General features: G+C 32.8%; 1 protein-coding gene across 1 annotated transcript in view; it reads left to right on the top strand.

Annotated features, from left to right (window-relative positions):
- Positions 1 to 25913, top strand: part of lilli (AF4/FMR2 family member lilliputian) — a 217795-nt gene that overhangs the window by 54543 nt on the left and 137339 nt on the right. Inside the window, exon 2 of the mRNA XM_090116766.1 lies at positions 18762 to 18791. Within this exon, the coding sequence (XP_089972892.1) occupies positions 18762 to 18791 (30 nt within the window). The remainder of the gene's footprint in view (positions 1 to 18761; positions 18792 to 25913) is intronic.

The following is a 25913-nucleotide window of genomic DNA, read 5'->3' as shown; positions in this document are numbered from 1 at the left end:
AACTCCGACTATCCGAATCGCCGATTATCCGAATCACAAAATATTGTCCAAAAAAAGTCAAAGTGCGCTATTATTTTTCCCCCCGCGAAGCCAGTGTTTGCGCGTCAATTCTTGACTTGACTTGTTGTGCTTACACTGACTTGAGATGTTTAAAAAACAATGATTTTTATTTCTAAACTTGTACATAAGCAGGTACATTTTATTTATATATTTAAAACATGTGAAAATTTCATGTTTCTTTCATTTAATTCAATAAAAATATAGTGCAATATCAAAACGTAGAGCTTTTATTCTCTCCAATTGCAAATAAAAAAAAAAATCCGATTATCCGAATATTTGATTATCCGAATGGGTCCCGGTCCCCATTAATTCGGATAATTGGAGTTCTACTGTATATCGATATTTATATGTGGTACCTATCTATAATACATATTTGGTTTTCAATTCTTAATAATCAAATACAAATAATATGCAAAGTTTAATGATTCGGTACCTAAAAACTAAAAACACTAATTTATTCATAGGCACGATGTTCCATCAAACTAAGCCATGAGCTTGTAAAGTCCATCAGCATATCTGAATATCAGAACAATCACACAAAACACGTGTAAGCGAATTAAAGTCGTGTATCGAGGTAACAATGGGGCAACAAAAAATATAGAAATTTACAGTTTGATTGGTGTTCCTAGTGAACCGCAGTGGAGTTATTGTTCAACTGTTACGTACTTGGTATGTAGATTGTAGGGAGGTGGAGTTAGTATTGACCGGTTATAGTTTAGATTTTTTAAAGCAAATGTGATGTAGTCAATTTGATGAATGTGGATTGAAAATGTCGATATTTCTTAGTAAGTTGTAAATAATAGGAAATTATTAGATAAATAGCTGAATCCACGCAACTTCATCTGCTTTCAAAATAAATATATTTTTTTACTACACAGACTTTCTCGATAAATGGACAAAACAAATAATTTTTCAATTCAGAACAAAGTATCCTATAATATAAATCATATTTGTTTCTTTATTATACCAGTAGTAAATAGATACAATATTTCTTTTTACGCGCATCATGAAACTTTCCGAGTTACTAGAAATTGAAAAACTCCGCTAAAAGCCATACAAAACACGGTACGTTTTTGCTACACGATAATATGAATATGAATTGCATTATTTTGTTGTTTTCGCAATACTCTCGTGTTTAAAATTTATCGAAACTATCTTTATTTATTTATAATTAAATGAATTCAATATATTGAGTTTGAATTAAGATAATAATTAAAACAAAGTAATTATTATGGAGATTGGGTACTTGATGGGATTGACTCGGAATAAGTTTCGTGGGTCCCTTTTGAAGGACTTTGTATAGTTTGGTTAGCGATTGCGGTCAGAAGCTTAGATGTATTAAGGAAAAGCATCTTTAGATAGATGTAACTATACTTATATTTAAATAGTAAACTGGGTTTTGAAATGTGTAAGATTTGATTCACAATTGCCGACGTAAATAGGTAGGTATATGTACATGAAATTAGAAATAAGATTAATCACCAGACCTGTTGCACATTTTTAGTTTTTGATAATATTTTATGAAAATGTTATATTAGCAGTTTTAATACTAGGTATAGAAATTAGCCGTCCGAGTTTGTAACATTTAAATTTACCCTTCTCTTTACGAAGTAAGTTTCACCACAAACATTTCTATTCAAATACTAAATAAACAATATTGACATTCAAACGAATGTTTGGTAAGCGAAATTTAAACTGCTTACTGCTATTCGGCTCAATTGCTTTTTGTTTATGTAATTGCACTAATGCAAGTCAAGTAGGTCATGATACATAATAATTAAATAATAATAAACATTACTAACCTACCTTAATCGGTACTGACCTAAGCTTTTGTTTATTTATCGATATCAATGTGATTGTATGTTTGTAATCTTTCAAATTTAGTGTGGGTTGTTGAGTTACAATGTAATTAAAAAATATAAAATGTTGAAAGGTTTATGGTATGAATGTGGATTAGAAACACAATTTATTTACAGTGTTATTTACATGTATAGTTTATTAACAAGACATTCAAGAAGTATATAGCTTTCGTCTAGTTAAAGAATTACACAGCTCAACAAAAAAACAATTTTTTTTTGTTGCCCTGGATATTTCTACAGATTTATATAATTCAAGTACCCAGTTTGCGAATGTAATCATTAAAAATATTTAATTGGCTCTAGTTTTTTTTTAATTTGGATTTCCATATATTAAATTTTCTTACGGCCCATAAGAATACAGCTTAATAACAAGTGTTTATTTTTTGGTGAATAATGTTTTCTGCACATTTATTCGCTTTTTTTGAACAACAATGTCCGGTTTGTATTGAGTTGAAGAAACCCAGTAGCACTTGGTCAGCAAAGTGGATAGATATACGAAATTCCCTTGATGTTTTTATTAATAGAATGAGACAAAGCAAATTAATTAGGAATAATTAATAAATATGAGAATATAGGCCTTTGAGGGAATCTAGAAGTATAAGAAGAATACCCGACGGCCCTACAGGACGGGCGTGTCGAAAATTGATAAAAGATGGAAATTTAACAAAATTTTATAACTGATGCGGAATGTAAATTATGAAGAGATATAGTATTGATAAATTTAAGGTAAATTTAAAACACCAAATTATAAAGAAATTGCACAACAGTTGTTAAAAAACTTCATTATTTTATGAGCAATTACGAACATAAAGCTACACTTTCCCCACAGTCTTCTGGATAGATATCCAGTAAATCTGCGAAATTTCTGTGAGAAACAGGAAGAACGCATCGAAAAAGAAGTTAAAATTATGGAATAAAGGTACCAGGGTATATGGGATCGTCACATGATGGCAGCTTCCTGATGGTCCATAACAAAAGTATTGTCCCAAAATTAACTAAGAAGAGAAGCTTATAAAATCTATTTCCTTGTACTATTTCATAAGTTTTAATGATTTTTCTCTATTTTTATATCCATTTGAATTAATTAAATACTAAAACAAAATAATTAGTAAAACTTTGTAATAAATAAATGATGTTAAACAAATATACCTTCTATTTCATGCTGCGTTTTAGAGTCTATAATAAGAAAATTAGGATTAAAAAAAAACTAGAGCCAATCTACCAAAACCATTAATAGTTTTATATATAATATGCATTAAATTATTCAAAACCACTTTCACATCCAGGGCAACAAAATCATTGTTGACCAGTGTTACATATCAAGATCGGTAATTTGGCACAAACAAAATAAAAACAACTAGGTACATATATTCAGTTCAAATTAATTAGATATATTAATTCCGATGAAACGAAACAAACATGTATTGTATTGTTCATATGAAGAGATTTAAATAAACTTGAGGAGGATAATGCGTCGGAAATGTATTGACATTTAAATAATCTGAGCAATAATATATAACTACAAACGTTGCAGGGAATCTATATCTATACATATAATAAAATCGTAGGAAAGTCAAAACTGTACATTGAATATTTTTTTAAAAGAATACATAATCCATGATCTATAATCGATATAGAAGCCAAAAACATAGTTTTTAGAATTTTTGTCTGTTTGTCTGTTTGTCGGTTTGTCTGTTTGTCTGTTTGTCTGTATGTTTGACCGGGCTAATCTCGAAAAGTACTGCATAGATTGACTTCAAATTTTGCATGAATATTACTAACAGGTCGGGTCAGGCTATAGGCTACATATTATCAAGCTATCACCTGCGGGGGAGGAGCTGTGAACCTTTATTATTCTTACGTATTCTCTGTACTACGATAGCGTACAATCTAAAGACTCATGTTGAAATGTTGTTTTTGAGTAAGCCATGCTATTGTCTACCTTTACACTATAAAAACTACGTCATTTAAGTAATTTTGGCAGAGAAACAGTATAATGAATCTTAGTAGTATAAAGACAAATTTAAAACAGCGCCATCTATGAGATTTCATTAAAATCAAATCAATTTACATAATATTAACGCTTCTTGGAAATTCATAATTTAAATATTATGATGTTGGTGAGGTTGTTTTTTTTTAAAGTTAAATAAATAATTCATATCTTCCCAGAGTCCATTTCAGGTGCGCTTATATTTCATGTGAATATATGTACTAAATTTTTATAAGTGAGGGTAGATGTTTATTAATTGATGTCAAACAAGACACCATTACAGTTAATATAGGTAATAGTAGATAACAGTGATTGTGTTCATTCGTTACATTGTTATAAATCTTCAGCTTTTTTTTTAATTTTCGCCTTCTTGCGTTCCCACAAAAGATAAGTTGTAACTTTTGTATTTATTCTTTATAATTATAATTATATAGTTAGACTCATGTTTTATTAGTTAAAGTTAAGTATGACAAAATAAGAAAATGATGAAATTTTATTTTTATGTAGGTATAACTTTTACAAGACTATAAAGAAGGTCACTTTAGTTCTTGATAAAACTTTATTTGTTAGTAGCTTTTTAATAAAATAAGGTACGGTTATCTTTTGATTTTTTTTATTAACAGATTCAATGTTAATAAAAATTGGCGATTTGCGTGAGGATGTAGTGGAAATTAGTAACCTTGCGCGTGGTCAATCATCAATCATCAATCATCAATACATATAATAAAATTCTAGAAAAGTGATGTCTGTACAATGAAAATATGTAAAAAAAATTAGCAGGGGTTAAATTATTAAATCGATCCCAAACCCAAAACTGTAGTTAAAGCATATTTTCCGACGCTGGTTCTTAGATTAAGTGTATCAAAATCGGTTCATCCATTTATTATACCTTTATAAGGGTAAAAGTGGGAATGTGGGAAAAAATATTAGTTATATTTTTATCCAATTCGGTTTATCCATTACAGCTTCTATTAGATTACAGCGGTAAAAGTGGGAATGAACAATAATGGAATGTTGTCAAATAATATACTCAAGCGTAGATATATCAAAATATGAAAGAGCAACGTGTGAATTACAATTAATAATGTTTTATCGAAATCGGTTCATCCGTTTATTACATATAGGGCACTTTAGGGGTGACAGTGGTTAGACAAATAAACCAAATGGAGCATCAAACGACAGGATATGACGTGTACATATAGGTACAATTAGATAATATGGTTTACATCAAAATCGGTTATCCCATTTACTAGGGGTGGAAAGGGAATGGGTTGAAAGTCTATTAAAGAAGAGGGGGATATGGGAGCGAGAGGATAGCCACACACTGGAAATTTTGAACTCTACTCAAAGCCACATAGGCCTGGCCCTTGGCAATTTTTTTTCCTAAAGATACCACTTCTTTTGTCACTGTGGTTCATTACAATTTGTGCACGGTTGATGATGATGTCAAGGAGCAACAAACTTATAGATATCAATATGATATAGGAATGTAAAATGGAGGTAGGTCTCGCTTACTTGAAAATAAGAAACCGAAGTTTAAAATTTAAAAATTAAAAAAAAAAAAAACCAACGCAACGAATGTAAAGGAATAAATAATAATTTTACAAACTTCCCGAGGATCTTTAAAATTAAGTACCATTATAAAAAAAATATAATATATGATATGATAATGATGGTATGGCAGCTCCGACGACTTTGTTTTTTTATTTTTATAAATATTTAAAATGGTATTTATTAATTTTTATTGCAAGGTCTAAACGGTTTAGTTACTACAGGCGTGAGACAGGAAAGATCTGCAGGCCGAGACGGCAGAGATTAGAATAAACGTTATGGAATAGAAACTGCTATCGCTAATTATTATTGACATAAGCTCATCACATTTTAGTAATGGTTCGGTCACACTACCAAAATTACGACGACGACAACGACCAAAATTCTCATCCAGACCAAATTGTTCAAAATAAAATATTAAAATTTCCCGTCATACTGGTACTCGGAAGAAAAAAATTTCGAGGTCAATTAATAAAAAATAGATTTTTTTCGATTTTCTAGGAGCTACCGTTTCTACAAAAAATCTATTTATTCATTCATTCAAAAAAAAAATTCCAAGCACCAGAACGACAGGATATTTTAATATTTTATTCTAATTGTGTTTAGCACTATTTTGTTAAATTGCGATTGGATGAAAATTTTGTTTGTGGTCGTCGTCGTCGTTGGTAGGGTAAACAAATCCTTAGCAAAACATCATACGCTTATATGTCAATTATTAGTATCGATAGCGGATTCTATTCCTTTGCGTTTTGACGTTTGTCTCGGCGCTCAGTTGCTTCACGATTTATTAACAAAAACATCCATACAAGGAAGGAAGAAAAATAAATTTGCTCCCTTCCCCTCTGGTGCCTAAAAATAAATTTTACGTAGAAAATTAATTAGGTATTTATTTTTTTATTTTTTAGCTCAGTTTAGTAATAAATTTTACTAATAGTTCTTTGTATTATTTATGGTAGTACGTGTTTTTCCTTTAAATTCAATAAAAAAGAAGGGTTGCACTCCGGGAGTGCCGGCAGAAGTGAATACTTGATTATTAACGTTGAGCATGTTTGATATTTTGGAATGGTATTCGTCTTACGCTTTTTCGATCAGGTCACGTGTCCTGACGCGAGTTTAAGATTTTATACCCATTACAGAAAAAGTGCTCAACGCCGCTAAAGAAGTTTTCACTTCAAAAATTAAGTAGTAACTACTATACAGTCACTATTCCACGCGGACGAAGTCGCGGGCACAGCTAGTAAATACTAAAGGTAGAATTAAAGTATTAATGAACAAAAATTCATTTCGTTTATTCATGCTTGGTTTTTTATAATTACTTATTTAACATGCATAACACACTTAATACTTTAAAGACACAAAAAATGCAAAGATTAGCTGACGAGTTAACGAATGCAACTTAGAACATTTAAGATTTACATTATCACAACGAATAATAAGCACAATTTGTATATTCATTCGCTTCCAAAGACAAGATTGTGTTGATTTATTTTTGGCACGAAAATATCGTTAGTGTTTAAATAAGTCGATTCGTACAAACAAATCGACGGAGCCATTAAGATCTCAGTTTCAACTAAATATGTTAAAAGGGTCGTGGCGATTCTGTTGTTTTATTTGCTCACTATCTAATGTGGGGCTTATTGGTGGCTGGTGGATTTATTCGTAATAATACATTTGTGTTTAGAGACCGATGGAAATGGATTAAGTTAATTAAATGTTGTTGATTTCTGAGGTAATGTTGCTTCCGCCTGCGGTGTGAGCGAGTCTCATGTGGTGCCATTTTACAGGTATAAAATAACAAAGTTAATATAAATGTGTGCTATCGATTCTGGACTGGATTATAATAAGGTCAACAATCAGCCCCATTAAATATAATATCTTATTTAAAAGAATGAATCCCTGAATACCCTGAAATGTATAAAGTTTCGGTCGACATATTTCCAAGTCTATCTCTAATTAATAAATCCAAATATAACTAGACTTCAATGAAATCCACTAACATTTATAGTAAGAAGGTTAAAATAAAATCGACATCTAATTCAGAGTGAAAATAACAAACATTCGATCGTAGCATTTGATTGAATCGGAATCACGAGACGCGGGCGGACACGAATACAATGCGACGCATTTTTATTCATGTTTTGTGGCCGTATTGAATTGGAAATTATGCGAATATTAATTAGATAGCCGTTGTTAAGCGTACTCACCTTCTCGACGTGACCTTGCGCGTTTCCTGCCCGAGGTCACGGCTCCGATGACTTTGGTTAACTGTAAGTGTAGGTACGTACACAATTGTCATTTGTTTTTGTCGACCAGACTGCCAATCAAATTGTTTTGGTCTATGCCGGTTTTGAGTGCGATCGGTACGGTGGTAATGTGTTTGTAATAGTTCCTGATTGGTCCAGTTTGTAGTGGTCGCGTAATATAGTGTTAGGTTTGGGAATAAACAATGAAGAATAATTATTCAAAATAAAGATCGGTGTATTGCATGACGTACTCGACAATCTTAGTACCTACATCTTAGGACTGATAAGAGTCATGAGATAATCATTTAAATCAATTTACACTAAGTAATAGGTAAGTTTACTTCAAATAAAATAACAAACCACCGTACCAAGGAGGAGATCGTCTAAATATGTAGGTACTTGAATATTCTAATACATGGATCGTGTTTAAATAAAAACATACGCCTACAAATATTCCACAAAAGTCACGTATAAATATGATATCGCTATCACGGAGCAAGCGCTGCGTAAACATCAAAGCAATTTAATTCATAGAGAAGATGCTAATCGACGGTGATGATCACTAGACGGATATTAAATTAGCAAAGTTGGTGAGAGCGCTTCTGCGAGACGCGGTGCATGGAGTTTGGAGATTGAAGGCCTTTGAAGAGGCTCCAGCCAACAGACTAGAATGTTAAGGGAGATTAATGTAAGTAGTGGGTGCAGATAACGTAGCAAGAAGTTGGGAGGTTCGGAATGATTGAATGCTTGGAAAAAGACGATAGTGACTAGTTGATTACGTCTTGAAGAGTCGAATATAGTGGTCACAGATAAACATTTAGTCACGTTATGTATTTGTAGTATTGCGGGTTTGTGTGCATTCGTATAGCACACACTGATGGGAAAGTAACAAGGAACAAAAAGCTAACTAGCAACTAACAACATTAGTCTATTAGCGTCTATATCCACATCCAGTAGAATAATTTTCGAATCTAATAGTATTTAATTGTTTATTACAATTAGGTAATTTATTAATAATATAAAAATGTAAAATATAACTTTTTATGCCAATTATAAAAGAAAAAAGAAATGTGTTAAATTAGAGAACGCATCATCAAACCACTCCGTCTCTTACACTCCATAAATCTTCAGAAGGAAAGTCAAATAAAAAAATTAAGCCCTAATTAAGTATGAAAGGCGGGACTCTCGGGGTCCTTAAAACGGGGTTACGTGAATAATAATTGTCTAAAATAGTTGAGCGCTTTGAATGCGCGTGGAGGATGGATCTCAGCGGTGGGGGCTGCATTTCGCCTGCCTTGCTAATGAGCTGATGTATCTCGGCCGTCCTCGACGACATTCCGCACTGTTTTTATAAAAACCCTTCAAAGAACTTAAGTGTTTCGCCTCCTTGTTTATTTTATTTGTTTTTGCGAGCGCACTTTTATTTAATGCACGACGGTTGCGGTTTAATGCTTTTCGGGAGGGATTAAGTTGTTTATGTGTTGGTGTATTCATATTTACTCGCTCGCTCTAGTTGTATCTTAAATTCGTTAACATTGCTAGTGAAGCTTGAGAAGTTTGGGTAATAACAGTTAATAGTTAGGCAATGTAGTGGCGTAATATTTAGTCGGATAAGCTACTGAATGAAATTGATAGCATTTCCTATAGTTCTTCACATTTTGTAAGAAATTCTTCGGTTCGATTCCGACTATGAGAATAAAGACGGAAAAGAAAATAAGTACTACAAATAGAAGCACGGATTACGGTTCTAGGAATGAGATACATGTAATATAACAATTTTATTATCATATCATTCCTTGTAAGAATCGTTAAAGCTCTGTAACATAAGTTCAAAAGTATAATAACCTGCACACGTGTTTCAAAGACGTAACTGAAAATTTGAATACTGTAGGAAAATAAAATAGTACCTACATTTTATAATCAGTAGGCTGTACTGTAAGTTGAATTTTTATGGACATCCTTCAAATAAAGGGGAATTAAAGTTTTCAAACATCTAAGTCGATGTGTAGAGCAGTCACAAGTAAATAGTTTTATTATTATAATTTATTCGTAATCAAACTATTCCCAGTATTATTGTAATTTATTCGTTACTAGATTTCCGCCCGCGGCTTCGCCCGCGTTTGCAAAGGAAAACCCGCATAGTTCCCGTTCCCGTGGGATTTCCGGGATAAAAACTATCCTATGTGTTAATCTAAGTTACCCTCTATATGTGTGCTAAATTTCATTGTAATCGGTTCAGTAGTTTTTACATGAAAGAGTAACAAACATCCATACATCCATACATCCATTCATCCATACATCCTTACAAACTTTCGCCTTTATAATATATATTAGAATATTAGATATAAGATCAAACTATTCCCATTATTATACGTGGAATAAAGGTGACAAAGCAACAAGAACCATTTAGTATTTGGTTATTAACGAAAGTGGAAAATTTTCCACCAAAATATCTTTTGATGTTGGCAAAATATGGTTGTTTTTGTTAAGTCTCCGTCTAATACTAATTAGTCTCCAAAAGTTATTAACGTTCAGGCTTTGTTGACATTAACTAAATTCGCTTCATAAATCATTTTAGGGTCAACAATCAACATGCCGTAAATATTATGCTATTAATGGGTGAAGTTGCGTCTAAATCTTGTACTCAATAAAATAAACACGCTATAAGATGTTCTTCTGAAATGGTTTATTTGTATTTTTTGTTTTCTTTTCCGTTATAGTGTTATCCGTCTTTAGATGATAGTGTGATAATTGTTAGATATCTCGTAACTTAATAACGAGTTAATCAAATAAAATATGTGTGAAATGAATAATAAATATAAGGACTTAGGAAATCTAACTTGCTTTCATTTATAATATATAATATTATAGCTTTGCATTTACGGTGTACGCAATAAAACAGCATTTATTGATCATCAATATTTTCCGCAAATAGTCGGTGCCAGGTGCAAAGTAACGTATGCGTTTGTTTTTATGAGGTTATTTGTCTCTCACTGTGGTTTTTACTCTGCTTTAAAATGTTTACTTTTGACTCGAGGTTCATGTAAATCTTTTTTATGACACTGATTTTAAAAAAGTGTCCTAATTGATTTGAGACGTAGGTAATAGGTATATGTGATGCCAGTTAATTACAGTAGGTAGTTATTAATAACATGTTGTGTGCTTAAACTTTAAAACGATATCACAAGTTCATATATGTATATATTGTAAATATGTAAACACATAGTTAGGTATGTATAACCGAATCGATTGCAATTTTATTGGATTATAGGATAAATGTAGCATCATCTTGTCGAGTAGATGAACAAAGAAACACGTCAGCAAAAAACGCTGTCGTTATTATAAATAGGTCGGATGTATTTACATTGGTATTAATTAGTGCATCTTAGGTCCTACAATAAGGCTTAATTAAATTATATGTACCATAAATTACTTTACGAATCATCACGTTCATTTCGTGATAGGGATAACTTAGAGTTCTCGTAAATTCCAATGGAATTTTTATTATTGCCCTCTAAATATAGACATTGGATCAATTCATCAGGCGGAAATTATAACGCACTTTGCCGACGTTTTGTGTTCCGAAATTACTTCGATCCCGTGTCAATATCGATGTTATGTTCTGTGTGAACGGTTATTTATTGCTTGTTTTAGGTTTTGGATTTATATGGACAAGGGGAGATGGAAGTGGTTAGAGAAATGGACCGGTGCCATAGAATATAATTATATACTCTGTCGATGCTGCACTTTTTTCATAATTAAAGAGAACCTAGTCACCTAGTTAGTCATTTATTATCTAAAATCAAATGTAATATTTTTGACCTTTAAATAATTCGCTACAGTTTGATAACTTTTACGTAACGTCCTTATGTCATAACTAAAATACATTTTGTAACAATAATCTATAAATAAGTAACATATCTTGAAGGGCGCGAATAACTCGAGAATCGAGATGCTTAGATATCAAACAATTTATCAACGTTGTAAATTGATAAACGTTTGACATTATATGCTTATTGCTTATACACAATTCGCGATATTATCACCTATTTTATTGTGAACATAACAAACGGTTGTCTAAACCTCATCTCTATTTATAGTCGAATGCAAATCGCTCCGAGCGGTATATTTCTCGTTCAATATTTAATCTCTACCGGGAAACTATTGATATTCGAAGGATTAACATAAAAACCTATCTTTTGTTTCCTTTAATTTACCATTCAGGTATTTTTTACACGCCAACCTTAGTAGTACCCGACGATCGTAGTCCCATTGGGACGCTACAGCAATTTGATATTTATGTCGATCACGAATAGAGTTCAAAACGTAATACAAAATTAATTTGACGTGTCGTCGATGAAAATTAAACTTTATTTCACTTGTAAATTTGATTTTAAATGGCCAATTGTTGGCCTTAAAGTTTTTTGTACGAAGCACCGAAAAATATTCGTGCTATTGCAAATTTACCTGCTCCGATGTTGAATGTTACCGGACACATATTATGTGCGTACCTATTGTTTACTTACAAGGAATTAATACTTATGTGATTTATTAAGCTTGAGAAAAAGCGGCGTTTCTATAGACTTTTTTGGTCTGTTCGAGCATGTCCTTTCAATGGATACAACGATTTTGATCATCATTTCCAATAGTTAATCGATTATCTACTGAACGTGAAGGGTGGTCTTAATATAATTAAATAAAATAACACATTAAATAAAAGTAAAAAGTCATCTTGTCTTACTTTGAGAATGACTTTAGAATCTTTTGGTTTTGTCAGCTAATAATAATAATATAGTGACAAAACTATATTTAAAACTAATAAGTTCTAAGAGTGGGTCAGATGATGTTTCGTTTTTTTAACAATCTCTTTGAGTATTAGTATTAATTGTCAATAGTCACATTCATATAGAAAGTGCGTGATTTATTCTCAATTAAAGGTCTTGCGTGGAAACGATACGTTAGCGTAGATAAGCGTTATCTTATCGTTCTTGAAGCGATCGTGCGGTGCGGGGCTCGTTACTTACGTCCTTGTAGTTCATGTCACAATGAACGTGCTTATGGGAAACTTTCGGTTCATGTGTTAACAGCCTTATGACTTGTTAACACATACATGCTTATGGCACAGAATAAATAGGGGCGTATATCGTGTGTACTACGCGTTATAAGGTATCGTGTGAACTAGCCGTAGCGTCGTGTTTGTTAGGGTGGTTGTGCACGATTCGTAAATGTTTTTTATGAAATTGTAAAGAATTAGTGTAGGTACTTACATCTTTTCTTCGAATTTATAATGAGTTGTTTACAACGCGCCTAACAGCTTGTTTAATCCTCGTGTTATCAATATCGTGAATGTGTGAAGATCATTCATTGTAAGCGTAGTGTAGCGATAGTTTATTGAATCTTGATTCGGTAGATTTGTTGATCGTTTGCTGATCTCATCTAAAGACTGATCAGTCTTTGAGTCGTTGAATTACAATTTAATATATCGTATAAATTAATGTTATAAACTAAATATCGATGATGATAATTTTATAGTATAAATAAAAATTCTTCATAAATACATTATAATGTCTTTAGTTTTAACACCCTATCCACTGCGCGTTCCGCACCCCCACACTGCCGCAAATCCTTTAGTCAAGGACCAATGAATTAGCAACACATCAAGGTCGGCTAGGTCATTGGCACCGTATCAAGGCCTGCGGCATCACGTTATCGGCTGATATCTCTTATCAACGCTATCAACTTAACACTCACGATAGTGCACAATCACTATCAATTTTCTTTGGTGCGCTTATTAACGATTTTGATATCGCTTGTGTAATATTAATGGTTGTCAATTTTATTGGATGTAGTATGTAGGATTGATATGTCTATTTTTATGTACAAATACAATTTCTTTATAGATATATTTTTAGGTCAAAATTTTATCATTTTTTTGTTTAGCGATTAAAATATTATAATAAGCCTTATTTTATGCAAGTATTTCAATGTTTGAGGTCTCAGTATTGATTTTATTAAGAAATTTTGGTAAATCTAGGTAACTTTAAAATATTACGTGATGCGTTTTTACATTGTTGCAGGAGTTGTGCAATATTATGTGTAATAATGTTATTACAAAAGTTCAAACCCATACTACTGACAGTAGGACCTATTGTATGAACGTTGTGAGGTTTCATTTCTCCACATCGCATCGTTTCTACACGTTAATTATATCGAGCAATATTAATCTGAGGCTTAAGTCTTAAAGGATTAATTAATTTTAAACCACTATCTATTCCTTGTGTGCGCTTATAAAACCCCAAGCGTATCTAATCTCGATCGAACTAATGCGTGAAGTCAATCGTGTAACGTGTTTCACGAAACTGTTTATTATTAGCAATGGCATAAACGTAATTTTCGATTAAAATAATTAAACGAATGATATAATTGAAAGTGCAACTAATACAGTGGTGTTGGTAGGGGCAGCCAATCGAGGATTTTCTTTTAACGAGGTATTTAATTGAAGTCACGTCAAACGTATCATTTTCCTTGCAATTAAAAAAGATCGAGTTTTTATACTTAATAAAAAGTTGATTGAAACGCTTCCTTTTAAGTGTACTTGTGACTTTGAGATGCTATTAGATATTCGTTAAATCTGTCTCACTGTGTTGTAGACGAAATTGCAAATAACGTTAAGTGGCAAATATTCCGGTGCAATGTGATGCGATATTTTTGAAATTTAAATGTGACTTGTTTCGTCTATTAGTCAATATATTTATAAACCCATAATTGCATATGCATAAAATAGATACAGATTTTTATTTTCATTTATCTATGACATTACATAATGTTATATCAAAAATAGGAAGGCTTATCATTGTTCAGAATAAGATTAGGCTCGCTCGCACGCTCACAACACTATTCGGTGATAAGTATGTACAGTTAAAGTCTATTTTTCAACCGTTTTTCGTACGTAGTACATAGTACCACTATCTTCGTTTCTTCGAAAGGTTATAAATATCAAAGAAAGGTACACCATTGTCTTTATTACAGCACCTTTTTTTAATAGTTATTACCCTTACTGTTTTTTGATTATGTACCTAAACAACGTCAAATGTTGCAATTGTTCATTTCCCATAAAATATTTTTTTAGAGAAGACCGTCACAGGACAATGAAAGAGTCAAACAATTTGGGAGTTGCTTGTCAGTGTTGACGACAGGCAGATAACAGAATCTGTTAATCTGACAGATAGTCCGGTCACTCGACCGCGGCCCGTCAGAGCTGCGGTGGAACTGCAGACAGTTGTTAACTGGAAGTTCATTGATAGTCGCTGTATGGAGACGATTAGTTGTTGGTTATGCTATTACAAGCTGTACTTAACGAGCATAATCAAGTTACAACGACCTGTAAATTACAAGACATGTGTAAATGTTTGAGTTGCTATGTTTTAAGAAGAATTCTCAATGTGCAAGTTCTTTAGTTCTTGGTTGATGCGTGATTCTCTCGATGTAATTCAATTCTCGATGTAGTATGTTAAATGAGTTTATAACTAATAAGTATTATGTACTAATAAGTTAAAATTACCATCATATATGTATGTTATTAAAAAACAATTGTATAGAAAATAAACAGCGCAACCATTATCTTTTTAATGTAGGAGTAATAGAGCTAGATTAAAATGACTCTAGATTGAAATCTTTATTACTAAAAGGTCTCACAAATACTCTTTTACACCCCTTAATATCCGGTGTTTTCTTTGTACCAAAAACCATTTAACGCGAGTGAAACCGTACGAGAGAAGCTAGTCTATTTTATGAAGGCTTGAGCTTTCATAATAATGCCGCTATAAAAGTGGCGTTATGGTATTTAGCCACTATTTGTGTATTATTAGAGTAATGTAGCGCTAGTGAAAGTGGACCGTATTATATAATGTTTGTGCCTACGTTTGTTGTGTTTACCGTTCTATATGTCCTTATGAATAACAACAGTTTGAGTACTTTTGAATTTTTGAATGTTTGTAAAGATTGAATGCTAAATTGATTTAATAGATCGATTTACCTAATCTGAATTTAGACTAGTTTTGTAGGATAAATTAATCGTGTTAACAATATTGAACGAAATGCTTTTTTCGCATTACAAATTTTATGAAGAGGACGTATTTGATTGTTTCTAATTATCATATCGTAAATTTGTGTATTGTTGACAAATGCGAAAACTACTACAATAGAAAGTTACTATATTCCTTGGTGAGATAATCCCCGAACTCGACATGGCAAGCGGTTATTTAATATTTTGAAAAACTGCGTTCTGGATAAATCATTAGTTTGCATTAAATTGCACAGTTTAAAACCATCGATTCATCAGAATAATATAAAGGAGTTGCACCGAAATTGGAATGATTTCAATAATTGTTTCGCGGTATCCGAATGGTTGAGTGTTGTGCCCTGAAGCTACGCGTAAATTATAAACAGACGTTCGAACTGGTGCGACCGGACCACCGTACTCGTGCGGTGCGATCGACTCGCCACACGACCGCACCGCACCTAGGGTTGCCAGTATTTAAGATGCCAGGATTTAAGGGTTAACAGCATCAAAAATACGAGTTTTAGTTATTTTTTACGGGAGATAATTAAAACAGCAATGTTAAATAGAGAAAATTTATTTTTGGCATTTATATTTAATGTTGGAAGAAACAGCTTTTAATAGCTCTTCATTTTCTAAAGCGAATGTATAAAAATCTTTGCACGATAATTTAAAATTACATTTAATTAATTTGCAGCTTCGCCTTTACAGTTTCAATATTCAATTGGTTTCGGCTATCCGTCCAGGCATTGCCGCACAAAGAAAATATTCTTAGTTTAAAAATTACGATTAAATTTACGATTTTTAAAAAAAACATTTAAAATATTGGAATTTTCGCGGCCGACTGAGCTAAATAAATTCGTATAAAAAAATAGATACACTAGTGACTAGATAATTTATTATGTTGCTAATATATGAAGTGATTAAAGGCGCAAATTATCCCTTTTTGAAATTTTCGATATTGTCGATAGAGGCGAAAGTATTGTAATTTTTACTGATTTTCGTTTTTATTTTTTTATATTATAATATGCAGGCGTTACTAGAAGCTCTGTTTAGTACCAAAAGAAACCTTGAACTGAGTTCTACATGTGACAAAAATACCACATTCTAGCCACGAAGTTATTACGAGATATAGATTTTCAAAGAATGTCAGGGTTGTCCCTAGTAAACAAAATTATATATATCATCTATCTATTACCAAGTTTTTGTTTGTTTTAGTCGTTAGTTATAGTCGATATTTCAATATATTATTATATGTAGGTAAAAGGTTAATTTATTACAATCTTTATATGTAATAAATTAACAGAAAAAAAATATCTTAGATTTATAAGACAATTCAATAATATCAAATTAATACAAATTAATCTCCTTTTTTTGTGAATATTTCGAGCATTGATCATAGTAATCTCATTAAAAGTCAAACCGAATTCTTTGAAAATCTATTTCTCGTAATAAATTCGTGGTTAGAATGTTGTATTTTTTTCACATGTAGACCTCAGTTCAAGGCTTCTTTTGGTACAAGTACAAGTACAAGTTACAACCATTGAAAAGAAGAAAACGAAGAGAAAAGAATGGGCAAAATTATATTTAAAAGACAGGGATTCATTCAGACATATGCAGTCATATCATAAATCTTTGTAGAGTTCTAAAATTTATATTATTAATCTTTTTTCAGTATTAGCCACGTCATCCGACGCCATCGCCATTGATAACGATCGACCGACGTCCGTTTTGTTTGGCGGTAGAACTGTGACTAAAGCTGTAATAAGTATATAGTCTATGACTAATGCGCTGTCCGGTGCGATCGCCCGTCCACACGCGCGAATTTGGTACGGTCCGCACCAAGTTCGGATGAAAAAACCATCGAACCAACCGTACCGTCAATAATAATAATTATGTCCGGCGGACCACTGTACACACGATCGAATATGGTCCGGAGCGCACCAAGGTCACGGTGCGGTCCGTACCAAATTCGAACGTCTGTTTATAACTGTAATAACACGGTGTGGAACCGAGATGTCCTATAGACCTGTACCACGTGTGATGCCCTAGGCTTAAATATGTGTTTACCGTTTATTACTTGCGTGTTTTATTTGATGATAAGTTAATAAAATTAAAAATCTTTATTGATAGAAATGTACAGGAAAGAATGATGGAGTGTGTGCAAGGACCGTTTTCTTATTTCTTGATTTGATCGTCCCTAAATGATTTAAATTGAAATCTTATAGGTTCACTCTACCATTATACTAAGGTTATGAAATTTTAATACTTACATCAATTCTAAGTTTAATATATGTATGAAATATATGCAGTGCAGTAGCAGGTATAGTCCAACCTCCATTAAATGGCAAAAAATTAATATTGTGGTAGGAAATATTGCGCTCATGTTATTTTTTTAAACAAAAAGAGCATCAAAATGCATTTCGTGTTTATGTTACGCTTGAATAACCATACAGATGGACAGACCTTCGAGTTTATAACAGCAAACAGGATGGAATAATGTAATTGTTAACGAAAGCGTTTTTATAGCATTTTTAAAAGATTACGTAAAATTTTCAGCCGCTTTATGTGTACGCAGCCTTATATATGAATTATGTACCCAATGCATATATACACACTGTTACATACTAATAAAGTTTATAATTGTTGTAGATGTACAAATTCGTGATTAGTGCTCGTATTTCACAAGATTTTAAGTAGCTATACTCCTATTAGTAATTTTAATTATTCGTCTTTAATAATATGTACGTACTAATGAATCGAAGATATGTACATACCGAGTTTCTTTGTTAAACATTTTTCGGACAAAAAATACGAATTTGTAATAAACACGACATAGTTGTAGCATTAGCGGATAATAAAATATCATGCCTACACTTTCACATCTAAAAGCTTTTCATGCGACGTCTCACACATATCTCGCTTCACTAAAAACTCTGTACTTCTTTATCTGTTGTGTTTTTATTTGCGTAGTTTTAACGTAGTGTTTTACATTACAGGCCACACAAAATGATGCTGGAGTCGAGTCGGTGAGTAAACTCTTTATATATATTTTTGTAATCTTTTTTTAAGGGGGTTTTGTCTTTGATCATGTCACCTCTGTAGAAACAAAACATAATATGGCTTACATCATTAATTAATAATAAAAAACAAATTCGCTTCGCGCTGTATGTTAATTCTATTTATGCCTACTAGGTACTTCAAAAGTACGATAAGCATTATGGTGCGTTTTTTTAATAGATGACAGTTGAGATTTAAGTCATTCAAGAGGACAGTTTTAGTTAATTTGTTAAGTTTGATAACCCTTGAAAGTTAGTTATATAGGTATTAAATCAATTTATAACAACAAATGTAGTTTGAATTAGATTCTCTAGAAACCCTTTTATACTGTCGCATATAATGCTCCGTCAGACCTAAGTCTTTGGCTAGTAAATTATTCAGACAACCTAAATTGTTTATCGGTACTGTCCCTTTTAATAGATAAATGTTTAAGACTTGGGCGTTTGTTTCTTGTCGCTTTTCTATGTGGAAATGTTTTTGAGAAGATGGTTAGAAAAACGAATTAATACGTAACTGTAGTCGATGGCAATGTTATATGTTTAATACTTGGGATGTTTTATCTAGAATAGTATCTAAATATGTAAAATAACTCGAATATAACTGCATGTTATCGTATAGTTAATATAAAATAATGCATGCTAAGTTTAAACGTGAGAAATTGAGCCTTAATTAAATTCAAAAGTGACTTCTGCAAAATTTCCTTCCAACCGTTTAAATGTATAATGAAAATGTTGCCACAAGACGCGCACAATGTCATAATAAAGCTTAGCGACTCATTACAAATGCTTTATAGTTTTATCATAGGTGTACAAAAGAAACGTTAATTTCTGCCGCATGTTTCAAGCCCTTTGTTCTTCACTGGTGGAGCACACTCGTACATACATAACATTAGACGACGCTGGTTGACCATGATTGACGGATTTTGTGGGACTGTTGTTTTAGATTATGATATTGGTGACATGTGAGTAAATTTGTAGAAAAAATTGAATAACATTTTAAAAGACATTCTTGCATAATAACATGTAAGTAAAATTTGTACGATTCATTCAGTGCCTGGGAGGTACAAATGTTATTACTTATTGTAATTTTGTAGTATTGACGAGTTACGTTTGCTTGGCAGTTATTTAATTCGTAAAGCGGTAACCATAAATAATTCCATATAATTTAACTCACATTACAGTACATGTATTTAAAATTTTACCATTATTACAGCGCTTTCTTAATGTAATGTATTTTCAAAATTTTCTCGAAATTAAATAAATTAAGTTATTATTGAAGTGAAACTTTTAGGCGCGTTGAAAATAAAATTTAAAGGTCGCGTCATGGATTAAGACGACGATTTTAGTTTATTTGAATCATGTTCAAGAAGTTTAACTTCTGACACGTGCGCTTGGCACACACGCTCTTTTTTATTTATTATACTATCCCAAAGGCCCGACATATCGTGGTCACCTAGCGCGCGTGTGCACCGCCAACACAACCGACTGTGTTGCACTCTGCATAATTAGTTACTATACATTCGCACAGCTACCATCAATTACGTGAAAGTTTATCATTTTCTATCCAGTTTTTTTTTTGCTTTTTAATTAGGTACGCATGAATGTGCGCGAACCAATTATAGGTCTATGAGTTTATGTGTCTGTTTACGAGATTATTAAGGTATGATGGGTCTTATGAAGTAATGTTGTTGTGGCTTTTTATTTTCCATTTTATATGATTTTTTATGATGCATAATATATAGAGAAAAACTGTATTACGATTTGTTGATATTTGTCGAACAAATAACAAACACAATAAACGTAATAAGTCTATCTATATTGCATTATCTCGATCCCATACGAATTGGCACATTCGGCCTGGACAATTAATGTGATGTTTACTTAAACGTAATTAAATGGAAGGTAAGCGTAATTATTTTATAGTCTCCTCTATAAATGGACTACGCGGTACACGCACAAGTAGCGCTGTTAAACTCCTAGACTGTAAATCAATGTGCGAAAGGGACAATGATACGCATTATCGATTTTTACCATATGTCAGAGCGAGACGGTCGTATGTTAATCAGCCGCGGCGTCGTGCGGCCGTGAACTGCGAACGTAAACAGTGGTCATGTAAACTAATTTATACATCTCTTCATTATTTTATTTCGCTCTTAACCTCAATGTTTTTCACGTTAAATACGGTCGTGTGATTCACTTGCATTTTATTGTGATCTCGCGTTTTGATCGCGTATAATTATTGTGCTTTAGTCTTGAAGTTAGTTAGTTAGCCGTAAATGTTCTTGCTCCCACACAAAAGTGACTTCATAGTACGTCCTTTCTGCATAATGTTTGTGAAAGTTTTTGTTGTTCACTTGAGAATCAATCGCTCAATACAAAGGTTGACGAATTGTGATGAATATTGCCGCATAATTTTTGATGTGATAGATCACATGAATCACTTGATATATTTGTATGACGTCATTAAATACAGTCAGAGATAATAACAACATGATTAATTACATATCTCCAAGTCGGACACTTCAATACAATACATACCGTTTATAGCGAAAAAGAGTTACAGCCGCTCGTCAGTTTTAATAAGCAATAACGCGCAACCCGCGAACTTTGTTGCCAAACATAATAATCTTGTATTATCTCAACGTGTCGCGTTTAGTATTGAAATTTACAAGCGGACATCCACTGTTTACGATTACGAGCTATTTATTAGTTTCCAGTTTTCAGTGAGAGTAGCTATTGTTCTGACGGCTGTGTCGCAACGTTGACGGCCACGGAACGATTGTTGTTCAACGTGAAATGTGCAATGAATTTAATTTAAACATTTAAAAAAATCTGCTCATAGTTTTTGTATCGTTAATATTCATGGGAGATTGTTGTGACCCAAGTTGCAGCTAACTCTATCTACTTTTATGGGAATTATTAAAAAAACAGTTTAAATATATCTGTACATGTTTAAATATATAATCTTCTTAATTATACTCGGATCATGGGGTTTTGTTAAACATAATCACTGTTTTGTTGCAAAAGTTTAAATTGCCTTATGCTCTCATTCGACTTTGAATAATCATACAGTGTGAAAAAGACCACACTACTCGTGTTATTCATAAAAATATATTCACAGTTCGCTCTATTCGCACTTTATTCGACGGAGGCTTAAAGGTCTCTCAACAAAAAAAAGGTGCATCTAATCAATCACGGCGAGTCGCCACAGTAAGTTGGCTATTCGTTTTATTTTTTATGTGGACATTCATTTGCATACGCTCCTCTCGTTCGTTCACGTTCATTAAGCCGAATGGGGAAAGAGACAAATAGTTTTTGACCTTTGCGACGTGCGCGCGCGTCAATACCGTACGACCCGTGAGAAGGAATTCAGTTTGGTCCGTACGGGTGGTAGACTATTTGGTTTTAATTCGAACAACTGCATTTCTCAAGTATGCTTACAGTGTATAGAGCCTAATAAGCTAGAGACCTACCTTTACCTTTTTGGCCAACTATTGAATAGAAATCCGTCAGACAGTGGCAATTTTTTTCAAGTATGATGAAATTATTATCAGCCAGGTTGTATGGAGGTTCAGATTTATCAAAGTTTAAGAGCTAGCGCGCACGAGCAACTTTGTCTCCGCAACTATTTTGTCTCCGCAACTATTTTGTCTCTCCACCCATGGGCTAGTATGAAAGTGCGCGCACGTAGCGACGCAACTCCCCATACAATTGATGGGAGAGACAAAATAGTTGCGGAGACAAAGTTGCTCGTGCGCGCTAGCTCTAATAACTTATTCAGTTAAACGGCAATTCCGAATGTGTAACACTTTCAGTGTTTGTTTTTGTGGTCTTTGATAGATTGGCACTAAAAACAGGTTTTTATGTACAGCTGTTCAATGACACTTGAAACGTCAGCGGTGTTCCCGTTCATTAGGTTAGGTTAGTTTTGTATTTTTGGCTGTTTTCAATTTAATAAAGGCGAAAGTTTCTAAGTATGGATGTATGGAAGTATGGATGTATGGATGTTTGTTAGTCTTTCACGTAAAAACTACTGAACCGATTACAATGAAATTTAGCACACATATAGAGGGTAGCTTGGATTAACGCATAGGATAGGTTTTATCCCGGAAATCCCACGGGAACAGGAACTATGCGGGTTTTCCTTTGAAAACGCGGGCGAAGCCGCGGGCGGAAATCTAGTAGTAAATATAGTACGGTTCAATCAATATATTATGTACTTAAAGTCGTTTTTTGTTGATTAAGAGAAATCTATGATATAAAAATGAATCCCAAAATGTGTTGGTAAGCGCATAACTTGAGAACGGCTGAACTGATTTCGATAATTCTTTTTTTATTATATTCCTTGAAGTACGAGGATGGTTCTTATGTAGAGAAAACGTAAATATGTACCACGGGCGAAGCCGGGGCGGACCGCTAGTAAATTTATGAAAACATTGTACATAGGTTGGGTATATTATATTATGCAATAATTAACATTTCCTTAAGATAAGCTTGACAACTTGGTTTTATAAACCTGCGATGATTGATGACGTACTTCGTACAAAAGTGTTGAGAAAATTTTGTTGAGCTTTTTTTGTTGTTGTACAGTATTGAGCCCAAAATCAAATGGAAGTACGTACATTACAGACACATTATAACTGTGAAGTGAAGTTATCATAATTAAAAAAATAGAATATATTGATAAAATCATTACTATCACACATAACACCACCACGACGGGCGACGTTAACTTTTTGATTTATCTTCACGATACCACCGACGGATGGTTTGTCAGAAACACATAAATCTTGTGCTGAGGGGCCGCGAGACAGAATCTCGCCTGTTTAAGTGATTTTGAAGTGCCGTGTGCCCTAATAATGGTGCTTTTTCACCAATTATTAATGTGCGAGGATGTGAAGCGAGGAATGTGTTTGGAAATAACCAATAGTATCGCTTCAAACGCTAAACACTTCAAACTAAATCGATAGAATGTTCGAAACGTTAAAAAAATCGAAAAGATAAGATTGGTTATTTACAAACACATTTCTCGCCACACGTCTTCGCACATTATCGGTGGAAAAGCACCCTTATGGAAAATGGAAGGGCAGCTGAGGGATGAGGTGCTTTAAACGCCCGCGCCGTCTATAAGTGACATTCCGTACGAATGTGACGTCACTGGTGCCTATTGTGCTGTTGCCGAGGTGGTCTCTATTTGATAAGATTTGTTCCTAGAAATTAGTATAACTACAGTAGTGTATTGTTGCCAGGATAGTGAAAAAGTAGATACCGAAGAAGCCAGGATAATTCATTGTGTAAGATCTGAAATTCCTTTAATCAATTGGAGCTTCATAATGTCTGTCTAGCCGATGTTTTCTTTAGACGAAATGAAACAACTAGATCGGGTCGCTATTAGTGAATGAGGCCATAGTTATACCTAATATATGAATGCGTAGTTAATTTACTAGTTCTTCATAGTTTAATGTTTACCTCCGCTAAATTTAATCGTATGAATGAAAAACACGTGACGTCGGTCGCCTGCGTAGACGATGGAGGATCCTCGTGTACACATATATCACGTGTCGTTGTTTCGTGATATTATAAGATTTATATGAATTAAATTGAATATTTCATGTGCCGATACAAGTGAGAAGATTTACCGCTAAAAATAGCGACTCTTGGAAGTTTGATTGAAATACAAATTGTATTGTAGATACATGTTTGGGTTGGAAGTTGAATGAACGGTGGTTAAACATTTAGATAATGGCACAATAAGGTTTCATTTATTCTCGTCGAATAATGAATACAATAGACATGTAAATATTTTTATGTGATTGAATCTGAGAAATGATTTTTCCGATTTATTGTTATGTGTTATTAAGAATTATTGGTTTCCTTGTGAAGTTGGAAAATAAGGAGGAGATCAATTTGGTGATAAGACATAAGTGAATTTGTTTTTCTGTCTCATAAGCGCTAAACTCGTTCCAATAAACGCATTTCTCTGTTTGGCACCTATCTGTTGTAAATGTAAATCTATTCGTATCTAATGTGTTAATCGTAAATTGTTAATATTGGTGAATTGAAACTTAGTGTTTTCGGGCAGATTCGTATAATGAATAGTGCAAACTGCAAAGGTTTATCCAAAATTAGCATTTAGCAATATTGGGAGCGATGCGATTTTGAGTGATGTGTTGATGTTTGGATACGCGATCTGAATAGTGCTGTACAATTGTTATTTGTTAACAATTGTGGATCTGTCTGATTGTGTGATTATCTGTGGTGGTACGTTTGCTTTGTCATAATGTATGATTATATTAATTATATATTAATTGATGATGTGAATTGTGACTGAAAAATGTAAATGGACTTGGAATAGTTGGATTTAGATTCTATATCTTAAAATGTATCATGGAAATCGGCAGGCCTTAAGATATTCGCTTTAAACGCGGTTGAACGATATTTGTAATATTAATGATTTAAAAATACCATCCAACATATAATCTGTACAGAAAATATCTATAAAATCGATTACGCAAAATTTAAATTCTTTCCTTGTGGCTTAAACAGTTGCCTTGTAAAATTGGATATCTGCTAGTTTTATTAATTAGTCCTTAAGACTACTGAAGTTAACATTTCAAAGTATTTACACAGATAATAAACGAGTATAGTAAGATAAGCAACCCGTTTGTTTGAATGCATTGGCAATGATATAAAAACTAGTTTAGAAAAAAGTTTTCTGTTGACTTCAATGTTACTTTTTGTGAATTGAATATTCGGTTGGAATGAGCATTTAGCGCGTAATGTCATATTGAAGATAACATCCATTGTAATTATGAATAATTATTATTATTGAGATATCTATGGTATGATTTTGGTTGATTTGCACAATTCATTTTATACACCCACTTATGTATTTTCCTATCAATAAGTCTGTTAAGTTACAAAAGTTTTCTTAAAATGGAAACTTCTTATATGCCCAGAAAGGAAAAGAATTTATCCTTCTATTACTTAAATCGACTCAGACTTACTCAGATGATGTGTTGAAGATGAAGCATACAATTCGATGGCTTCATATTATGATCCTCGATGTATTGAAGTCTGGTAATATTGCGA

The sequence above is a fragment of the Colias eurytheme genome, chromosome 26, assembly GCF_061535395.1.
Source record: "Colias eurytheme isolate Ceu_HAF_F1 chromosome 26, ilColEury1 Martin Lab GWU primary, whole genome shotgun sequence".
NCBI classification, from domain to species: domain Eukaryota; kingdom Metazoa; phylum Arthropoda; class Insecta; order Lepidoptera; family Pieridae; genus Colias; species Colias eurytheme.
This window is presented reverse-complemented; position numbering and strand designations above follow the sequence as displayed.